This window comes from Schistocerca serialis, chromosome 7 (assembly GCF_023864345.2).
Source record: "Schistocerca serialis cubense isolate TAMUIC-IGC-003099 chromosome 7, iqSchSeri2.2, whole genome shotgun sequence".
NCBI classification, from domain to species: domain Eukaryota; kingdom Metazoa; phylum Arthropoda; class Insecta; order Orthoptera; family Acrididae; genus Schistocerca; species Schistocerca serialis.
Genome location: NC_064644.1, coordinates 372,959,346 through 372,976,913, shown reverse-complemented (window position 1 = coordinate 372,976,913; position 17,568 = coordinate 372,959,346). Strand labels below are relative to the sequence as shown.

The following is a 17,568-nucleotide window of genomic DNA, read 5'->3' as shown; positions in this document are numbered from 1 at the left end:
GAACTTATACGAATCTGAACTTCGCCTTCGGGTAGGAAGCCGTCGTTGAGTACGCAGTGTTCGATGATTGAGAGGACTTCTTGTGTCTATACTCATGTTGAAACGTTATCTGAATTCCGTCCTCGTGGCTGGGATTTCGTGTTTCTCGTCTGTAGAACACAGAGAGGAGAAGTCGATGCTAGATTATAATAGTCAGAGGACCACTTTCTGCTGTCCTAGTGTTTGAAAGAGTTTTTTATTCTGTGGCTCGAGTACTTCCACCATCGAAGTTGCGCATAGAAACCTTCTCTCCGACGCACCGGACGCAGTACATACGGTGATATTGCTAATTGCATTGGATTATTAGGGCTATAAAGCTAAACAGCTATGATCACGTAAATTTTATTTACACTGACGTTCTGCACCACTGTAGATCATCTTTGAAAGTAATGTCTTCTAGTGTTTGGTACGTAGATGATGCCAGTCATCACGCGTTATTTATATTAGATCACGTAACCATAAAAAAGGGGCAGATTTGGGCAACTGATCAGTAATATTGGACATTGATATATAAACATTTGTAATATATAAAACGGTTTTAATGTACAGTAAATATATAAGCAGAAATAACATTTATCATTTATTAATTACTAGCTCCTTTAATCATTCATTTATGTTTATGTTGTAATTTATAAAAGCGCAAGAAGTTGGAAATATTATCAGCATTAAGAGATCCTAAGATCTGCTTCAGCGGGTAGTCAGACAGGGCCAAATCTTCAATTTCGCGTTCAGTATTTTCCATTGCGCTCATTCATTTTACACCCGCCTGGAGTAGCATCTTGGACGTTAATGTGTTAAACATGAACGAGTACTAAAAAGTAATGTCTCCGAATTTTTTCTTCTCTTTTCAATATCAGCTGAGGTATTGCATAACATGCATATTATTCGGTCGGCGTTCCTTCTTCGTTGAAGCAAGTTGCAACCCTCTGCCGCTACATGGCTCCGAACTGTAAAGTGTAACGTGGTGCTGCGTAACAGAAAAATGTGTCGGTGCGTGAGAAACAGCGTGCTGTAATTGAGTTTCTAACCGCAGAAAGAGTTCGCTCACACTGTGAGAGCCTGCTCCTTTAGCAGACCACACACGAACGCTGCGGCATTTGCAACATTCCACAGGGTTCGCTGTCATCGATCATTCTCCAACAGTCCCGACTTGGAACCATCCGATTTTCATCAGTTTCCAAAACTTAAATAACAGGGAATTTTCTGGCAGATTAAAATTGTGTGCCGGCGCGAGATAGCAACTCGGAACCTTCGCCTTTCGCGGGCAAGTGCCCTGCCGACTGACCTACCCAAGCCCGACTCACGAACAGTCCCCACAGCTTTACTGCCACCAGTACCTCGTCCCGAGTTCGAGTCTCGGTCCAACACACAGTTTTAATCTGCCACAAAGTTTCATATCAGCGCACACTCCGCTGAAGACTGAAAATTTTATTCTTAAATAACATTTTTGAGGACTTTACATTGATAATTTTGAAGTGGTACAGGCAGAGGTGAGGTTGCGGCTCCATCAACAAAGTCAAACGTTCTACAGTGGCGGTATCAACAAACTGGTCTCTCGCTAGAAGTAGTGTGTTCGGCACCAGGGTGATTATTTTGAGAAATAAATATGTACACACGATGAATGAAAATGTAAAATGTTAATAAAGTTCGTATTGTTCAAAAATCTTTAACATTTTCACATAAAAAGTGAGGAGGCATTACTTTTCAGTACGCCATCGTATTTGACATTAAGCATGCAAAAAAAAAAAAAAATGAAAAAACCGTAAGTATCTTAGTTTTTATTAGTTTCCAATTATTCATCCAGAAAATAATGAAAAAAATAAAACAGATGCTTATATATTTATTTCTCTTTATCTATGTGCCGCGCAACTATACAATAAATTCAGTGGTATACCTGAACACTCAGCAAAATGTGTTGTTAATAGAGTTAGTACTAAACAAGTAATAAACTGTAACGTCAGGTCCGATTCTGCAGAAAGCAGAAAGCAGTGAACTTGTTTTTCCTTCTCTTGTGGACGTCCCTGTGAGAAAAGTTTTGAAATGATGACCAAAGACTGTTGGAAGTCGCTAGTACTCTCGTTCTTAAATACTGGATGAAAACAGTCTAGGTAATTTGCGCGCCTTGAGTTACGATGCCTCGAGAGATATACACAGTTTCTATCTTTAATACTGGATCTGAGAATGAAAGCATGGTCCAAGTAGGCTGTATGCTTCTTATCTTTCGTGTAATCGTCCAGTTTCAACAGTGGGTAATTCACAAGCACATATCTTAAGTTTCCAGCTTTATTTCACATTCTAAGACATCGCTTAAAAATAACCCACGATTGAAATTGGTCGATTGCACGGAAAACAAAAAGAGTACAGCCTACTTGGAGCGTGTTTTCATTCTTAAAATACGTTGAGGCTGTGAAGCTTACCAAAAATAATTATGTGTTAAACCTTTAACGTGATGTTGTACCTCTTAATGAGTAGGCATTTAAACTTTTTAAATTCGGTCAGGAATTGTATGAAGTAAGATCGTGCAATAAATGATTGATAAAACATGTAAGTTTTAATATTTTTGAACTAAGATTAGATTTATGGCAGAATAACACAAACGCATTCAGTATTTATCTACATGCTGAACTACATACATTTTTATGTGTAACTTATTTATCTTTTACGTCAGTTCTAGCTTGTAACGATCCTGGTTTACGAGTAACACAGGAGTATTGATGAACTATGCTTCTTTCCTTTGCGAGTGACCTACATTTCATTGCCTTCTTCTTTTCAGTTAATACCTGTCCGGCATCTGATTTCATACAGCTAAGTTTATGTGGACGTGCAGTGATTTACCACCACAAGGAGGCTCCTGCTCAGACAGCATTTTGGTCTGAAGACGACCACAAGCTTGATCGAAACCGGTTACCAGAATAAATAAATTTGTGATCAAGACTGATTTGATTAGTAACTATTATTACTGTGTCTACTAGTACTTTCAACAATAGTAGTGGAAACTTGCACGTTCACGATTGACTGCCTTCCCCATTCTGAAAGGATTTTCGTTTGCGGAATTTCGAATAGAGGGTAGGAGAGAGGAATGTTGACTCACCTTCACCTCCGGCTGGGCTGTCTTGCTGCTCTGCGATTTCTTCCTGAAAAGAGAAAATTCCGCATTAAATTAACAATGTAGTGACTGTCTGAGAACTGTTAGGAAATTGAGATATGTGAGTAAGGGGCAACGTGAAATTTTTCAATCTAAATAAATATCCAAAAACATCTGCTTCTCAGTTCTCTCATATATATATAATAGTTCTCACCAAATCATTCAAAATTGGCGCGACACTGAAGAGAAGGAAAACGATGAACAAGTGAGCCGCGACAGTAACATAGTGTCTCTCTATCAGGATGGAGGCGTAGGTGTTTACTGAAATATAGTTTTGCGGAAAATACGTGTGAGAAACGAAAGTAAGAGTGAAATATAAGAAAAGATATGGAATATAGTGCACACTTTAGTTATGGAAAGAGAAATTCACCAGAGATGCACAAATGGATGGCCAATATAAGTACAATGACATTCACGACCACCACTCGCGAAAAAATATTTCAAACATCAGCAAATTTATTCATGACTTCTTTGCAGACGGAGTACTCTCAAACACGATAAAAAGGCTCAAAAGAAGCCGAACTGCAAAAATAAAATTTCACAATCAATGTAATCATAAGAGAAATTATACAAAACGCACATGTTGTAGCTTTTAGGCCTACAACAGAAAAATAACCAAGAACTGCGTTATAGCATTTTACAGAAGTAAGTCGAGACCCATAAAAGATAAGTCATAAATGTAGAAACATGTCTGCGGAGACAAAAAGGAAATATTCAGTGTTTTGCATAAAGTGGAGTTTCAGAAAAAAACGATGTCTAATACAAAGATGTAAAATTAATGAAATTTCTAAGTGTAACACAAAGATGACATTGATAACGAAGAAATTATATTTTTTATTTTATTGATACACGTTGAACAATTTTGTGAGGCAAGTATCAATTTGGTCCTAAGAATGTTTAATAGGTCTTTTATAAAGAAGGCATGTAGTGTAGCCTTGTTGTTCTAATGGATAAACTGAAATACTGGGCAGTGACCAAGTGTCTGCTTGTTGCGGTATTATAAGTCTCCATCGATCGAAGGAGAGGTTGTTGTCCTTGTCGTAAGGAGGGTGTTAAAATGTTGATGCTACACTCAAAGGAAACAGAAAGTAGGAATTAGTACGAAGAGCAGAGTTTGCCACCGAAAGCTGACATCTAAGCCGAAGATGCTGTACGTCACACCAAACTTGCAGAAGATGTCAAAATTTAGTAGTACCTGTTTTGGAGTAGCTTTAAAAGCTCTGGAGCACTTTACCTATGCCACCTATTTCTCATCATATTACGTAAGTAAAACTAGCAATGTTCTATGGTTGAGCAGCTCTTGCGGGCTTGGTATGATAGGTGTTCCGCAATCGTCGTGGTCTGTGGTGATAGCTGCCTGTGTTAATGACTAAGAAACTGAAAGGCAGGGCCATAAGTGGTAACTAATACAGGTGCAAACAGTAGAAACGCTAACGCTTTGTCTGTGGGTCTCACCGAATGCAGTTTCATCCCTGGAACTGACCAGCTAGCTAATACGGCTGGAGCCACAGAAAAAGCTGTTAGAAGCACTCCGACAGCCGGAGGTCAAACGGCAAAGCCATCAGTGGAAACTTTCCAAACCTCTTCCGCCAAAGAAATCCTAAGCTGTTCACACAAGTTCCGGTTAGTTCATGACAACCTTCTTCGACTGCAGGGGCCCCTCCGCTCGTAAAGTTCCTCCAGCGTGAAAGAACAATCTGTGTGCAATGCTGTGAAGATACTTCGACTCGCCGCACAGTCAAACCTTCCAGGAATGCTGTTGGACGGAACCATCCTGTTGCACAATAATGCCCACCCCCGTCGCGCCAGCAGGATGAAGGCCACGTTTCAGCGATTTGGTAGGGAAACACTGCAGCATCCTCCGTACAACCCGGATCTTCACCATGTTATTTTCAAATCTTTGGCGACGTGAAGAAAGACATGCGTGGACGTCATTTCATTCGGATGAGGAAGTACACGAGTGGGTGCGGTTGAATCCATCAGCGACTGACCGCGTTCTGAGGAACGAGAATTAATTGTCTTGTCTCCCAGTTGATAAATGTCAACGCGTTGAAGAGGAATTCCGCATTAGGCATTTTTCAGCGGTTTTTATGCTATCTTCAGTGCGTTTATTTATTTAAAAAAAATGGCTCTGAGCACTATGGGACTTAACATCTAAGGTCATCAATCCCCTAGAACTTAGAACTACTTAAACCTAACGAACCTAAGGACATCACACACATCCATGCCCGAGGCAGGATTCGAACCTGCGACCGTAGCGGTCGCGCGGTTCCAGACTGAAGCGCCTGGAACCGCTCGGCCACACCGGCCGGCCGTTTGTTTATTTACTTTTCTTCTGAAAAAACTGTTGTTATCTGTTATCTTTAAAGAAACTGTTGGTAAAATAATTGCGTTTGTAAAAAGAGCGATTATTGTCAAATGTTTTACATTGGTTAGGATACAGTAGAGAGTTGAGATATGTAGCACTGTGTTGAAGCATTCTATGTTGTTTATTTACGATACATCTAAAAGTTCTAGTTTTATAGTACATCTGGAAATAAAGCAGTTGTATTTATTTGTTTACATAGCTTTGCATTCAATTTATTTCCAAATGTACTACGAAACTAGAACCTTTAGACACATCGTGAATAATGAACATAGAATGCTGTACGCTAACCACTGTAAATTATTTGACAATAATTTCTCATTTTACAAATGTAAATATTTACCAGAAGTTTGTTTAAAGATAACATGTAAGACAATTTTGCAGAAGAAAAATAAAAAAAATAACAAAATAAACCCACTGAAGACAGGGTAGAGGGTGCTGATACATGTCTGGGTGAAAACAAAACTACAAAGGTGTCTTGCATAAGGTGGAATTTCTCTCTAATTTTCCTAGGAAGTACGGAAATAAGAAGAACTTCAACATTCGTAGGACGATTACGTCATAAAGCTTATGGCGATTATTTTTGAACGGGACCACTCTATGGTTCAGTTGTATCATTTGATGGCCCGTATACTTACCTAGTATTCTCCGATTTTGTCTGCATACACTTGTAAAAGTGACTACCGTGGAGCTTCTCAGGATATGCACCCCTTCAACCTTCCGGTGGAGCACGGGACTACGTCTGCAGCAAACTGCCACTGAGGTTTTTTTACATCGAAACGACAATGCTCGAGGCCAAGGAAAACCTAACAATTCCTGGGTAAGCATGTACGTTTCATATCGAGATATCACGTCACGTTTTTTTTACAGCCAGCGACAACACCGGCCCTTGGGCCAGGAAGCAACATTTCTGAATACGATATCGAAAGAGAGAGAATACTAACGTTTCTATTGATTTATACCATAATTTTTACAATAGGGACTGTATTTAGGGCCATAAAAATCGACGATAACGGTACGGTGGCGCACAACACATATGTGAGTATTTAGTTTCCGAAGCACCCTGGAAGATACAAAACGGTGCATTGAAGGACAATTTATTTGTGATTCTCTTATAACGTACGTACATCTACTGAATAATGTCGTTTTTCTTTAATAACAAAAAATTGGTAGTAACCACCAGAAAACCTGACCGTCTGCAGAAAGACGTCGTATATCCAGCGAACAAAGAAGAGTTTTTGTTCGCTACACTTTCAGCCAAATCAGTGAATGTGGAACAGAGGAAACCTACATGGGATGTAATACCTACATTACTTAAAATATCAAATAGACGCCGGCCGCAGTGGCCGTGCGGTTCTAGGCGCTCCAGTCCGGAGCCGCGCTGCTGCTACGGTCGCAGGTTCGAATCCTGCCTCGGGCATTGATGTGTGTGATGTCCTTAGGTTAGTTAGGTTTAAGTAGTTCTAAGTTCTAGGGGACTGATGACCACAGCAGTTGAGTCCCATAGTGCTCAGAGCCATCAAATAGGCCACCACAACTGTAGCTTAAGGAAAAACCAAACAGACGTGAAAATAAATCGTCAAAAACAATAAAACTGTTTCCCAAGAGAATAGAAACCAACTCCACTATTGTTGCTAAATCTGAGCCACAAACGGCAATAATCTTTAACACATTCGTTGTCGAAGCAAAACTAATTACATTTACAAAACATTCGTGTAATAGACAGTCGAGTGAAGTGTAAGAAAGGACGAATCAGTGGGCTCCATAATTTCTTTAAGTGTCCGAGAAAGTGCCTATGGTAATAGCAACAGAAATATAAGCTACTCATGCATGAAATGTGTCTATATTCTCTTCCTTTCAGCGGAATAAGCTGCAAATCTATATTCGAAAGTATTTCTTCATGAATGAATTTTAACTTAAGTCACTGAATCAGTGCGAATCGGCTGTTTTCATACGTATTTCATGATAATTCAGGTCTCTTGATAACCTACTGACGCTTGGATCGCAAAAGCATAACAACTATTCCATTAATAAAGTAGGAAATTTTTAAAAACCATTATTATCCTTACGACATATGTAGCTGCTTTTTCACCTCTTGAACCGCTAGTGTCGTCCCGGCTGCCAAACGGTAACAACTTTCACACGAGAGAGTGTCGCGACTGTATTTATTAGACTGTAGTAGCTTAGACCGTATATAAAATAGAACGCTCACGTCCATATCTCTGGCGTGTTAAGGCTTGAAATCCTCCTCTAAGTCACGTGACTCCGGGCAGAAAGCCGAGTTCCTGTCTCTACGCGCTGTTCGAAGTGGAGCTGACAGTTTTTCCAATTTATAGCAGAAATGAGGCATTGATTTTGACAATTCAACGTGACTGTTCTTTTTAACAACCGACAGAATAATTGTTATTTGGTGAATACTCTGTTTTCCAACTGTGAAATCTTGTAGTTCACCACTTCCACAGGAGTGGAAGACAATACAATAATTCCGCGCGCAGCACTAGTTTTCTAACGATTCCACAAGAACGTGAGTGAAATGTTATATCCTATTGTAAGAAAGGAAATGCGTTTCTCTACATAATGTCAGGTATGTATAAGCGCATGTATTTTCTGACTTTTCTCAATCCAATATAAATACCGAAACGATACCAAGATAGGAAGCGTAATATGTTACCCAACTTTGAGTATACTTGTGTAGTGGGCTAGATATTAAAACATGTCGTCTTAAAATCGTAGTCACTCATCAGATTTTGCATCCGAGGACGAACAGCCATCTTAACTTTCAACTACTGCCAATAGCTATGCAAGTATTTTGAAATAGTTCCCTTTCACAATTGAGATTTTCATCCGTTTGTGAAGTGTGCAGGGTCAAAACGAATCTTCCCTGGGCATATATTCACTGAAGAACTGTATTTTGTTGTTTGTAAACAGAACTGTCAGTACGTTTCACCTGGCGACACATAAAAACGATAACCATCGCATTAATGTTGGGAATTTCGGAGAAATCAGATTAACTGCACTGCTACATGTGTAACAGCAATAGGGCAAATTATTTTCTTGTTAAAATCAGTGCTTCATTTCAGCTATAAATGAGAAAAACTGTCAGATCCACGCCACACAGTGCTTAATAACAGAAACTCGGCGTCCTAACCCGAGTCACGTGACTTAGATGTCGGTTTTAGTGTAATGACGTCACGCGCAGTCTACGTTATCTGTGGCCTATGTACTGTAGTGTCTGTCCTGTTACTGCCTCCCTGACGAGTTGCCATATAATACTGCAGCCCTGTCGTATAATCTTTTTAAGAGGGATCTTTTGTGACGTGAATAAAGCACGCTAAAGAAATCATTGCTTTGTGTTACAGAACCGAGTGTGTATTGGATTAGAGGAGAAAAAAAGTTACAATTTTTAGAGGGTGGGGGTACTCAACAAACAGAGCTCTTTCCTAAAGTACTGCGCCGTCCTAATTACAGGTACATAATTATGGGATGTGATTCAAGACTCATAAAGCTCTCTCTCTCTCTCTCTCTCTCTCTCTCCCTCTCTCTCTCTCTCTGGCAGAGAGGGACATAGGCCGCCCAGAATTAATGCAGAGAAGGAGTGTGCGTTCATTTGCGGGAGTGTCTCGTTATTAAAGACAACCAAAGAAATCCGCTTAATGTGTCCATAATGCTGTGGCCGGTGGCGCACCCGATTGAACCCCCGCGACAGATGCTCTCCACCCCCGCTGTGACGTCACAGCCGGCCCTGAGGCGCCTCGGGGAGGAGTCCCCAACGCGCGCCCCAGGGATATCATCATCGTCGTCTCCCGACAAAGGACTGCACACAAACGTTTAGCAGATACCTATCCGCAGCAATTAATTTCGACTCCGGTGTCCACCCCCTTTCACCTTTCAGAAGCGGCCGTGCCGGCACAACATAAAGGGCGAAAAGTAAGAAGATTGTCTCCCTGCGCTGAAGGCCAGAGCGCCTACCTCTGAGGACGGCAATCACATTAAGAGCAGCTTGCCTGTGATGAGCTGTTTATTCATCCTTTACCCTCCCCGCACCCGTTTCCTCTGTACTGATGTAACAACCCGTACAAAGAATGATCTTACCATCGCACACTGTACACTTTGAACATTATCAACAAAATGCCTAAATATCATATCTACAGAAATGAGTAAGACAAAATTAGTTGAAAAATACAGTTAACAACAAATTTTTAGGTAATTTTATTTGTGTGAATAAGCGTTGTGTCTCATGTTCAGTTCGTGTGATACAATTCAGTATTTACAAGTACAAGGGTAATTCAATAGAAAAACTTTCAGGTGCAATAAATTCATAAAAGTTGTGAGAGGTGGCATGAGCCCCCCTCTCATATTTCTATCTTACTCTGAGTAATTCGATTTTCCTCTCTAATTGCATGCGGTGAAAAGTTGCTATTGCTTCACACGCGGACTTCCCACGCAGCGTCTGTCGTCACCCAGGTGGTCCGGTGACAGGCGAGTTCTTTTGATCTTGAAAGGGTTAAGCCGACGGGTGTGAGGAAGTCGAGTGGATGCTTTCCAGACGCTGAGATTGTCATATGTGCGGGGCCGACACGACCACAGGGGCCTGACGGAGCGGCTGGGCTAGAGATTCTGTTACTTCGCAGAAACTTAGTGAAAACACTTTCTGGTGGGCTACCAGCGAGACGGCAAATTCCCGCGTTTTCTGCAAAACCATAACTGCGATTGGCTTGCTCAGGGAATAGCGCCGTGACGTAGCAAAATCGGAGCAGAAATTGGCGCCAAGTATCTCCATTGGTGGAATAGTAGTGCGTCGACAATAGAGTGGAATTTTACACCGGTTTTCGAGTTGCTGATTGGAACGTTTAACCACGGCCACTGTCGTGGGGGCGGGAATGTTCTGTGTTCGGCTTGTACGCGTGCTCTTGAGAAGGTCGGCTCTCGCCTTTCGGTTGGAGTAGGTTACAAGACTGAGCTCTCGCTGCTCTGGACAGCCTGCCTTCCGTTGGCTGTCTAATATACTTTCATTTAATTGTAACTGTTTGACGAAGTTGCTGAAGTTTCGACTTCAATGTAACTTTCCCAGTACAGTTGGCAATTGAGCGTTCTGCGTACAAGCGGCCTGTGTTGTCCGTCTTGAGCAGTTTTGGCTAAAGTTGACTCTATCGGAGTTACTGTGTGAGTCCGCTTGTTAAAATCACTCACTGCACCGTCAGTGATTCTGTAGCGAGCCTTCTTCGTCTCCCTCAGAGACGCATTTGTGTTGCTAGGAAGTCTTTAGTCTGGAACAACCAGACCAGGAGAATTTGTTTCAGCCTATACTCTCGACATTATCATCACCACGACGGGATGGCGAAGCAACCAGCCATCGCCTCCGGTATGCCAGATCGTGTCCTTGCAGTTAAGAAGACAGCTTGGTAATGTATGTCCGCAGCACCAACAAATCAGGGAATTTTGCTATGTGACAATCAGAGCTCAGCAGGGCGTACATGTTCCCGTCGTTTCTAATGTGGTTCTGTCTTGGGTGTTCATTGTCTGAGTTCTCACTACTGTAGCATCAATTAATGTTGGGTTGGCTGGGTGTTTCTCTTAAGATTTGAGTTGCAAGGTTCAAAAATGGTTCAAATGGCCCTGAGCACTATGGGACTTAACATCAGTGGTCATCAGTCCCCTAGAACTTAGAACTACTTAAACCTAACTAACCTAAGGACACCACACACATCCATGCCCGAGGGAGGATTCGAACCTGCGACCGTAGCAGTCACGCGGTTCCAGACTGAATGAGTTGCAAGGAATTGGCTCCACATACCACTCGGTCATAAATGTCACAATCTAGTTCATGGACAACTTCAACTTCACAGCATTTATTTGAATACCCAATTTCACGTATTGTAAATGTTTCATGTGTTTTGTTTATTATTTTGAGTTTAGTCATAATAAATCATATTGTTATTTTGGACAGAACTTTCATTCTGTGGATCGGTAAAGCAACCCTTTCATTTCTCACTACGTTAATGAAACTTTCCTCTATCAAATTAATTTCTATCGAATTAAATTGTTGCAGGTGCCGAACTCTTTTCTACTCCACTTGCAGGGTCGATTACAGTCAGTTCGCGTTTCTTCTTAATCCATGTGCAACAGCAAAAGTCGGAGTTAGAAAAGGGGTGGAGGGGGCTTAGAGCATCATTTCCATATGAAGATTCTAGAAGAATTTAAATACACTGCTAGCCCCGGCACCTCGCAGTTGTATTATCGATTTGGTAGTGGGCATGAGTTATCCCTTTGTTTTGATAAATGGCCAACAGTCGGCAATCTGTTACTGCATTATAGTAGAGGAACCTGTTCCAGTGCAAAGTTGGCCCACCACTTGTCGACTTACACCGCCTTGGAGTAGTCACGTTTTTTGACTAGTAAACTGTTGAACCTGTGAAAATGCATCGTGGTATGATAGTAAATACGGTTATTCGTGTGTGTCGCTGTAGTAAGCGTGCGACTGGTACATTAAGCACTTCACTGCACGTAATCTATACTGTAGCACATTACACATGTTCTCGCTCACACGCTTCATGGTTTAATATACCCTAAAGCAAGTGCATAGTAACGTGTGCAGTGTTCTGCATTGTGGATTGCGCGTAGAGAAATGCTTAAATCAAACCTAGCAATTGGAAGAAATTGATGCTATGTGCATCCAGTACATACAGAAGAACACGAAGATAGACAAAACGGACATAAAAATGAATACCATTCATTGCAAAAGACTAACTTTTTTCTTGCCTATAAGATAAAGAATAATTAAAATGAAACTAAGAAAGATAACTGTAACTAGTAATTTCTCGTGGAGAAACAGCGGTCTAGCTAAAAGTACTTTAAAAATGTATTACAAAACAGTCTCTATCATTAAAGCAAATGACGTTCGTGGAGTTACAACACCCTCCCCATTCGCCGCCTCAGTCTACCATCATGGCATGAGCGTCTGAAGATGGTCAAATACTGATCGAAACCGGTTACCATCGAAATAAATGTTTTTGCGGAAGAGACTTTTTTGTAATCCATTTATAAAATGGCTGTAAATGCTAACATTGTTCTCCAAAGGTATCGTTGCAAAGCGATATGAAATGAAAACGAGCACGTAAGATCAGTAGAAGAGAAGGCGAATCGTCAGTTTATTGGGAGAATTTTAGGACAATGTAGCTGACCTATAAAGGATTTCGCGTACAAAACACTAGTGAAGTGCGACCTATTGTTGAGTACTGTCGGTGTATTTGGGACACACACGAGGTCGAATTACAGTAAGACATGGAAACGATTCTAGGGCGTGCTGCTGGATTTGTTATCGGTAAGTTCGATAAACACGCGAGTATTACGGGAGGCTTCGGGTACTGAAATGAGAATGCCTGAAGGGAACATGACATTCTTTTCACGGAACGCTATCGAGAAAATTTAGAGGAGCGGCATTTGCGGCTGACTGTAGAACGATTCAACTGCCACCAACGCACATTTCGTCTAATGACCGCGAAGACAAGATAAGAGAAATTTGGGCCCGTACAGAAGAAGACAGACAGTCGTTTTTCCCTCGATTTATTGGCGAGTGGAACAGAAACGGAAATGATTAGCAGTCGTAAAAGGTACGCTCCATCATGCACTGTCTGGTGGCTTGCGTAGAGTGTATCTAGATGTAGGTCTAAAAACGCTTTCATTGAGCTATTGGAAGATGAGGTAATTAAACATCTTACACATTTCAACAACTTCCTTTTGCACTTAAAAAAAACAAAAATTTTAAAACTAGTTTTTCATACTGCGGAGCATTTGAAGTTGCCAATTTAATTCAACAGTAACCAGAAAACTGCTGGCAATAATTTTTTGGGAGGGGTCTTCATGAAGCGGCATTTTCCTTACGATGCACTCAGCCCGCCAGCCCTCAACGAGTTCAGAGTTTCAACGGAGAGCTACTATTTTGAAGGCCTGAAATAACTTTGCTATTACTGTTGTAATTACTTTTATTTCTGTGTAAAGATTTACAATGTTTTGTATCTCATGCAGAACGTGCTGGTGTTGAGAACAGATAGCTTTTAAAATGTAATTAAACATATTAAACCGCTCTTATTTTTTCGCAGTTTTTTAGTATTAATGTCACATCCATCCCATTAAACAATTTATTGTATTTCTTCATAAGATATATACAAATGTGCAAGAAGGCTCGTGTGTTCGCCGCCGGGGCAACCTCCGCTATCGCATGTGGACTGATTATACTGAGAAGCAACACCAATCGTCGGTGACCCATCTGAGCGAAACTCAGCAGGCCCATCACCTGCTATATTCATAGAATACACCATATCTTACTCTGTTGGCCATCATAAATATAATACCATGAAGGCAGCAATCACCAAATGTCAAACTGGCATGATGTGTACTACTGTTTGGATATCCAAATCTTAGCATTTCAGCGCAGAATTTTACGTATATAACCACGGTTTAAGTCTCAAAAATACTACGCACTAACAGAATCTACGGCAAAGTATGCTGCACCTAATGACGCGCCCAATTGCACCACTGAAATATTGGCTCTTCGAGTGCGCTCATCTGGGGAATAAGGAAGGAATTTAAGAAAGGTCTAATCATCACGGACTCTAAAAGTACAAGGGATAGACAGCACCATATGTGAATGCGATCACCTCTGATTTTATACATACTGAGACTGCAAGAAAAATTGAAATTGACAGAAACATCATGTGGCTAAAAGGACAGTTAGGCATCTTCGGAAACGGTACATTAAAAGGCCATAATAGAAGATCCTGTGCCCTTGTTCAGCCGGTACCGCCGATTAAACCGAGATTTGACGGAATCAGACTGAGTGAACGGCTTCAGAGCTCCTGTGTGGCTAGGTCATCAACGTTAGTACCCTAGTCTGCACTATAGAGCAAATTATAGACTACCTAGTGTGCAGTCATGACAGTGAAGAAGAGGTCGACTTCAGTCGCTTATTATAAGCGTTGTACCAAAGACAGAACTCAGCAAACCTAATTATACTGCAAGTTCAGCTAGCTGAAGGTCAACTATCTACTTCCATTACTGTACTTTGCGGTACACATCGTGGAAGAATTTAACACATCATAAGAATCTGCTTTAAAAATTCAGACAAATATTTAATTTTGTTTTGTTTTGAATATTTATATTTTGAAAGCACGTGTTAGAAACATCTTTCAAGTTAAACATCACTATGTGATTAGTGTAACTAGCACTGTGCAACACTCTCTATGCACTGTTTTCGTCTCATCTTTGACTGCATAGTAAAAGAAGGTCTGCACTGTTTATTTCGTGTACGGAGTCCTGCTGACCAGTTACGTGACTCAGCAGTTAAAGCATGACGTCGCTTACCCATGAGGATGGACATACAAAGGTACTCGCTTCCGCAGACCCTGGGCATGGTGATGCTGTGCGCTCCTTGCAGCTAATAAGTTCAAATTCTTTTGTCTTGTATTTGGCTGAGATTGCCAGATCTATGTTACAAGATGCACTGCAGAAAGTGGCAACAAAAAGACTATTCACATTTGTGTGTAGAGTGTATGAGACTGCCCATGCACCATCAGAATTTCGGAGAAACATCATCCAAACAGTTCTGAAGAAAGCAAGAGCTGATAAGAGCAAGATTTATCTCATAATCAACTTAACAGCTCATGCGTCCAAGATGCTGCCAAGAGCAATATACAGAAGAATGGAAACGAAAACTGAAGATCTGTTGGTTGACCATCAATTTGGCTTTAGGGCAGGTAAAAGCACCAGCGAGGCAGTGCTAACATTGCGGTTTATAATGGAAACAAGACTGAAGAAAAATCAAGACTCGTTCATTGGACCCATCGACCTAGAAAATTGTGAAAGATGTTCGAAATTCTTTAAAAAAAAGCAGAGCTAAGTTATAGGGATAGCTGGGTGATATACGGTAAGTACAAGAACCAAGAGGGAATAAAAGACTAGAAGACCAAGAACGATGTTTTCGGATCAAAAAGGTAGTAAGGCAGAGATGTAATTTTTAGTCCTTCTCTTCAGTCTATACAATGAAGAAGGAATAACGGAAGTAAAATTGAGGTCCAAGAGTGAGCTTAAAACTCAAGGGGAAAGGATATCAGCGATAAAATTCGCTAATGACATTGCTACCCTAAGTAAAAAAGAATTACAAGATCTGTTGAATGGAATGGTCTAATGAGAACAGAATATGGATTTTGAATAAATCGAATAAAGACGAAAGTAACGAGATGCAGCAGAAAGGAGAACAGCGAGAAACTTACCATCAAGATTGATGGAGGAAGGAGGACATCAAAAGCAGGCGACCACTTGCAAAAAGAGCATTCCTGGCCAAGAGAAGTCTACTAGTATCCAATGTAGGCTTAATTTGAGGAAGAAATTTCTAAGAATGTACGTTCGCAGCACAGCACTGTATGGTAGTGAGACATGGATTGTGGGAAAAACCAGAATAGAAGAGAATCGAAGCATTTGAGATGTGGTGCTACAGACGAATGTTGAAAATTGAAATGGACTGATAAGCTAAGGAATGAGAAGGTTCTTCAGTGAATCAGTGTGGAGAGGAATATATGGAAAACACTGACGAGAAGAAGGGACAGGATGGTATGACACCTGTTAAGATACCATGGAGAGAGCTGTAGAACGTAAAAACTGTATAGAGGAACACAGAGATTGGAATACATCCAGCAAATAATGAGGATGTAGGTTGCAACTGCTACTCTGAGATAAAAAGGTTGACATAGGATTTCGTAGCAGTGCGCATAAAACCATTTGGAAGAAAGATGAAATAAACAAATAAAAAGAAAATTAAAAAGAAAAAAGAAAAGAGAGAGGGGGGGGGGGAGGGGGCAGGGGAGGCTGTAATATTCAGGAATTTAGAGTGAGAGCATTGCTCGACCGTGAACTTTGGCATAACATTGTGTAACAAGATTTTTTCAGTTCTGAAGAAGTGACTGAGGTAAATGTATTGTTCAGATTGAAGCTTTTTTCATTGTACAAGGATCAATAACTGTCGTTCGTCAAGTCATCCGTTGGTTAACGTAGTTTTTGCACTCTTTTAATAATATCACGGGCATTTGAAATATATCGAGTTATATTATACTGTTCTGAAATACGTGGTATTGTATTCCCACTTGGGCCTTTGACGTGCATGTGTAATTACAGAATAATAACAGGAATCAATATCAAATATATCCTTAATTATTTCATCGTAAAGTCATTTCAAAATGGCTTACTGTTTTCACGCTCAATGCCCACGTTCTCCCTTATCCGTTGTCTACGTTCCTAGATGATACGAGCTCAGTTCACTGAATAGTTCTGCGTACAGCGGTATTGCTATCACGATGAGCTGCCGTTAGCAGACAGAGTTTTGTCTTCTCTGCACGGATATTACGGCCAAAAAACGGGTAGGTTTGAACTCCAGAGAACTTACAGACACGTACTGCAATCCTCCTTTTGTAATTCGTGCTTTTTACGAATAGGTGCTAGGCCATGCAAAGTGGAGTCTACGTCTGCTTCGCGCGCACGTACACCTTCAGATTGTGTTAGAACAATCGAACGTCTTGCTCTCAACTTTTCGTTACGATTAGTTAAACATATGTTCAAAAAATGTTCAAATGTGTGTGAAATCTTATGGGACTTAACTGCTAAGGTCATCAGTCCCTTAGCTTACACACTACTTAACCTAAATTATCCTAAGGACAAACACACACACCCATGCCCGAGGGAGGACTCGAATCTCCGCCGGGACCAGCCGTACAGTCCATGACTGCAGCGCCCCAGACCGCTCGGCTAATCCCGTGCGGCTAAACATATGTTAAAGACCCGTTAATAGTTTCCGTTGTGCTATGACTTTTTGCTTAGTCCCAAATACTAAGTTAATAAGTCACAGCACGTTTTTGTTCATTCGTGGATCAACGTTTTGTATAACAAAATACTTAATACTAAGATCATTACGTACTCGGGCTACGGTCAGACAGGTAGTAAGCTGTGTTCAAGTCTGTAGATGTAGCCTAAT

General features: G+C 40.9%; 1 protein-coding gene across 1 annotated transcript in view; it reads right to left on the bottom strand.

Moving 5' to 3' along the window:
* Window positions 1-17,568, bottom strand: part of LOC126413097 (ski oncogene) — a 251,275-nt gene that overhangs the window by 57,864 nt on the left and 175,843 nt on the right. The window contains exon 9 of the mRNA XM_050082992.1: window positions 3,131-3,173. Coding sequence (XP_049938949.1) covers window positions 3,131-3,173 — 43 coding nt within the window. The remainder of the gene's footprint in view (window positions 1-3,130; window positions 3,174-17,568) is intronic.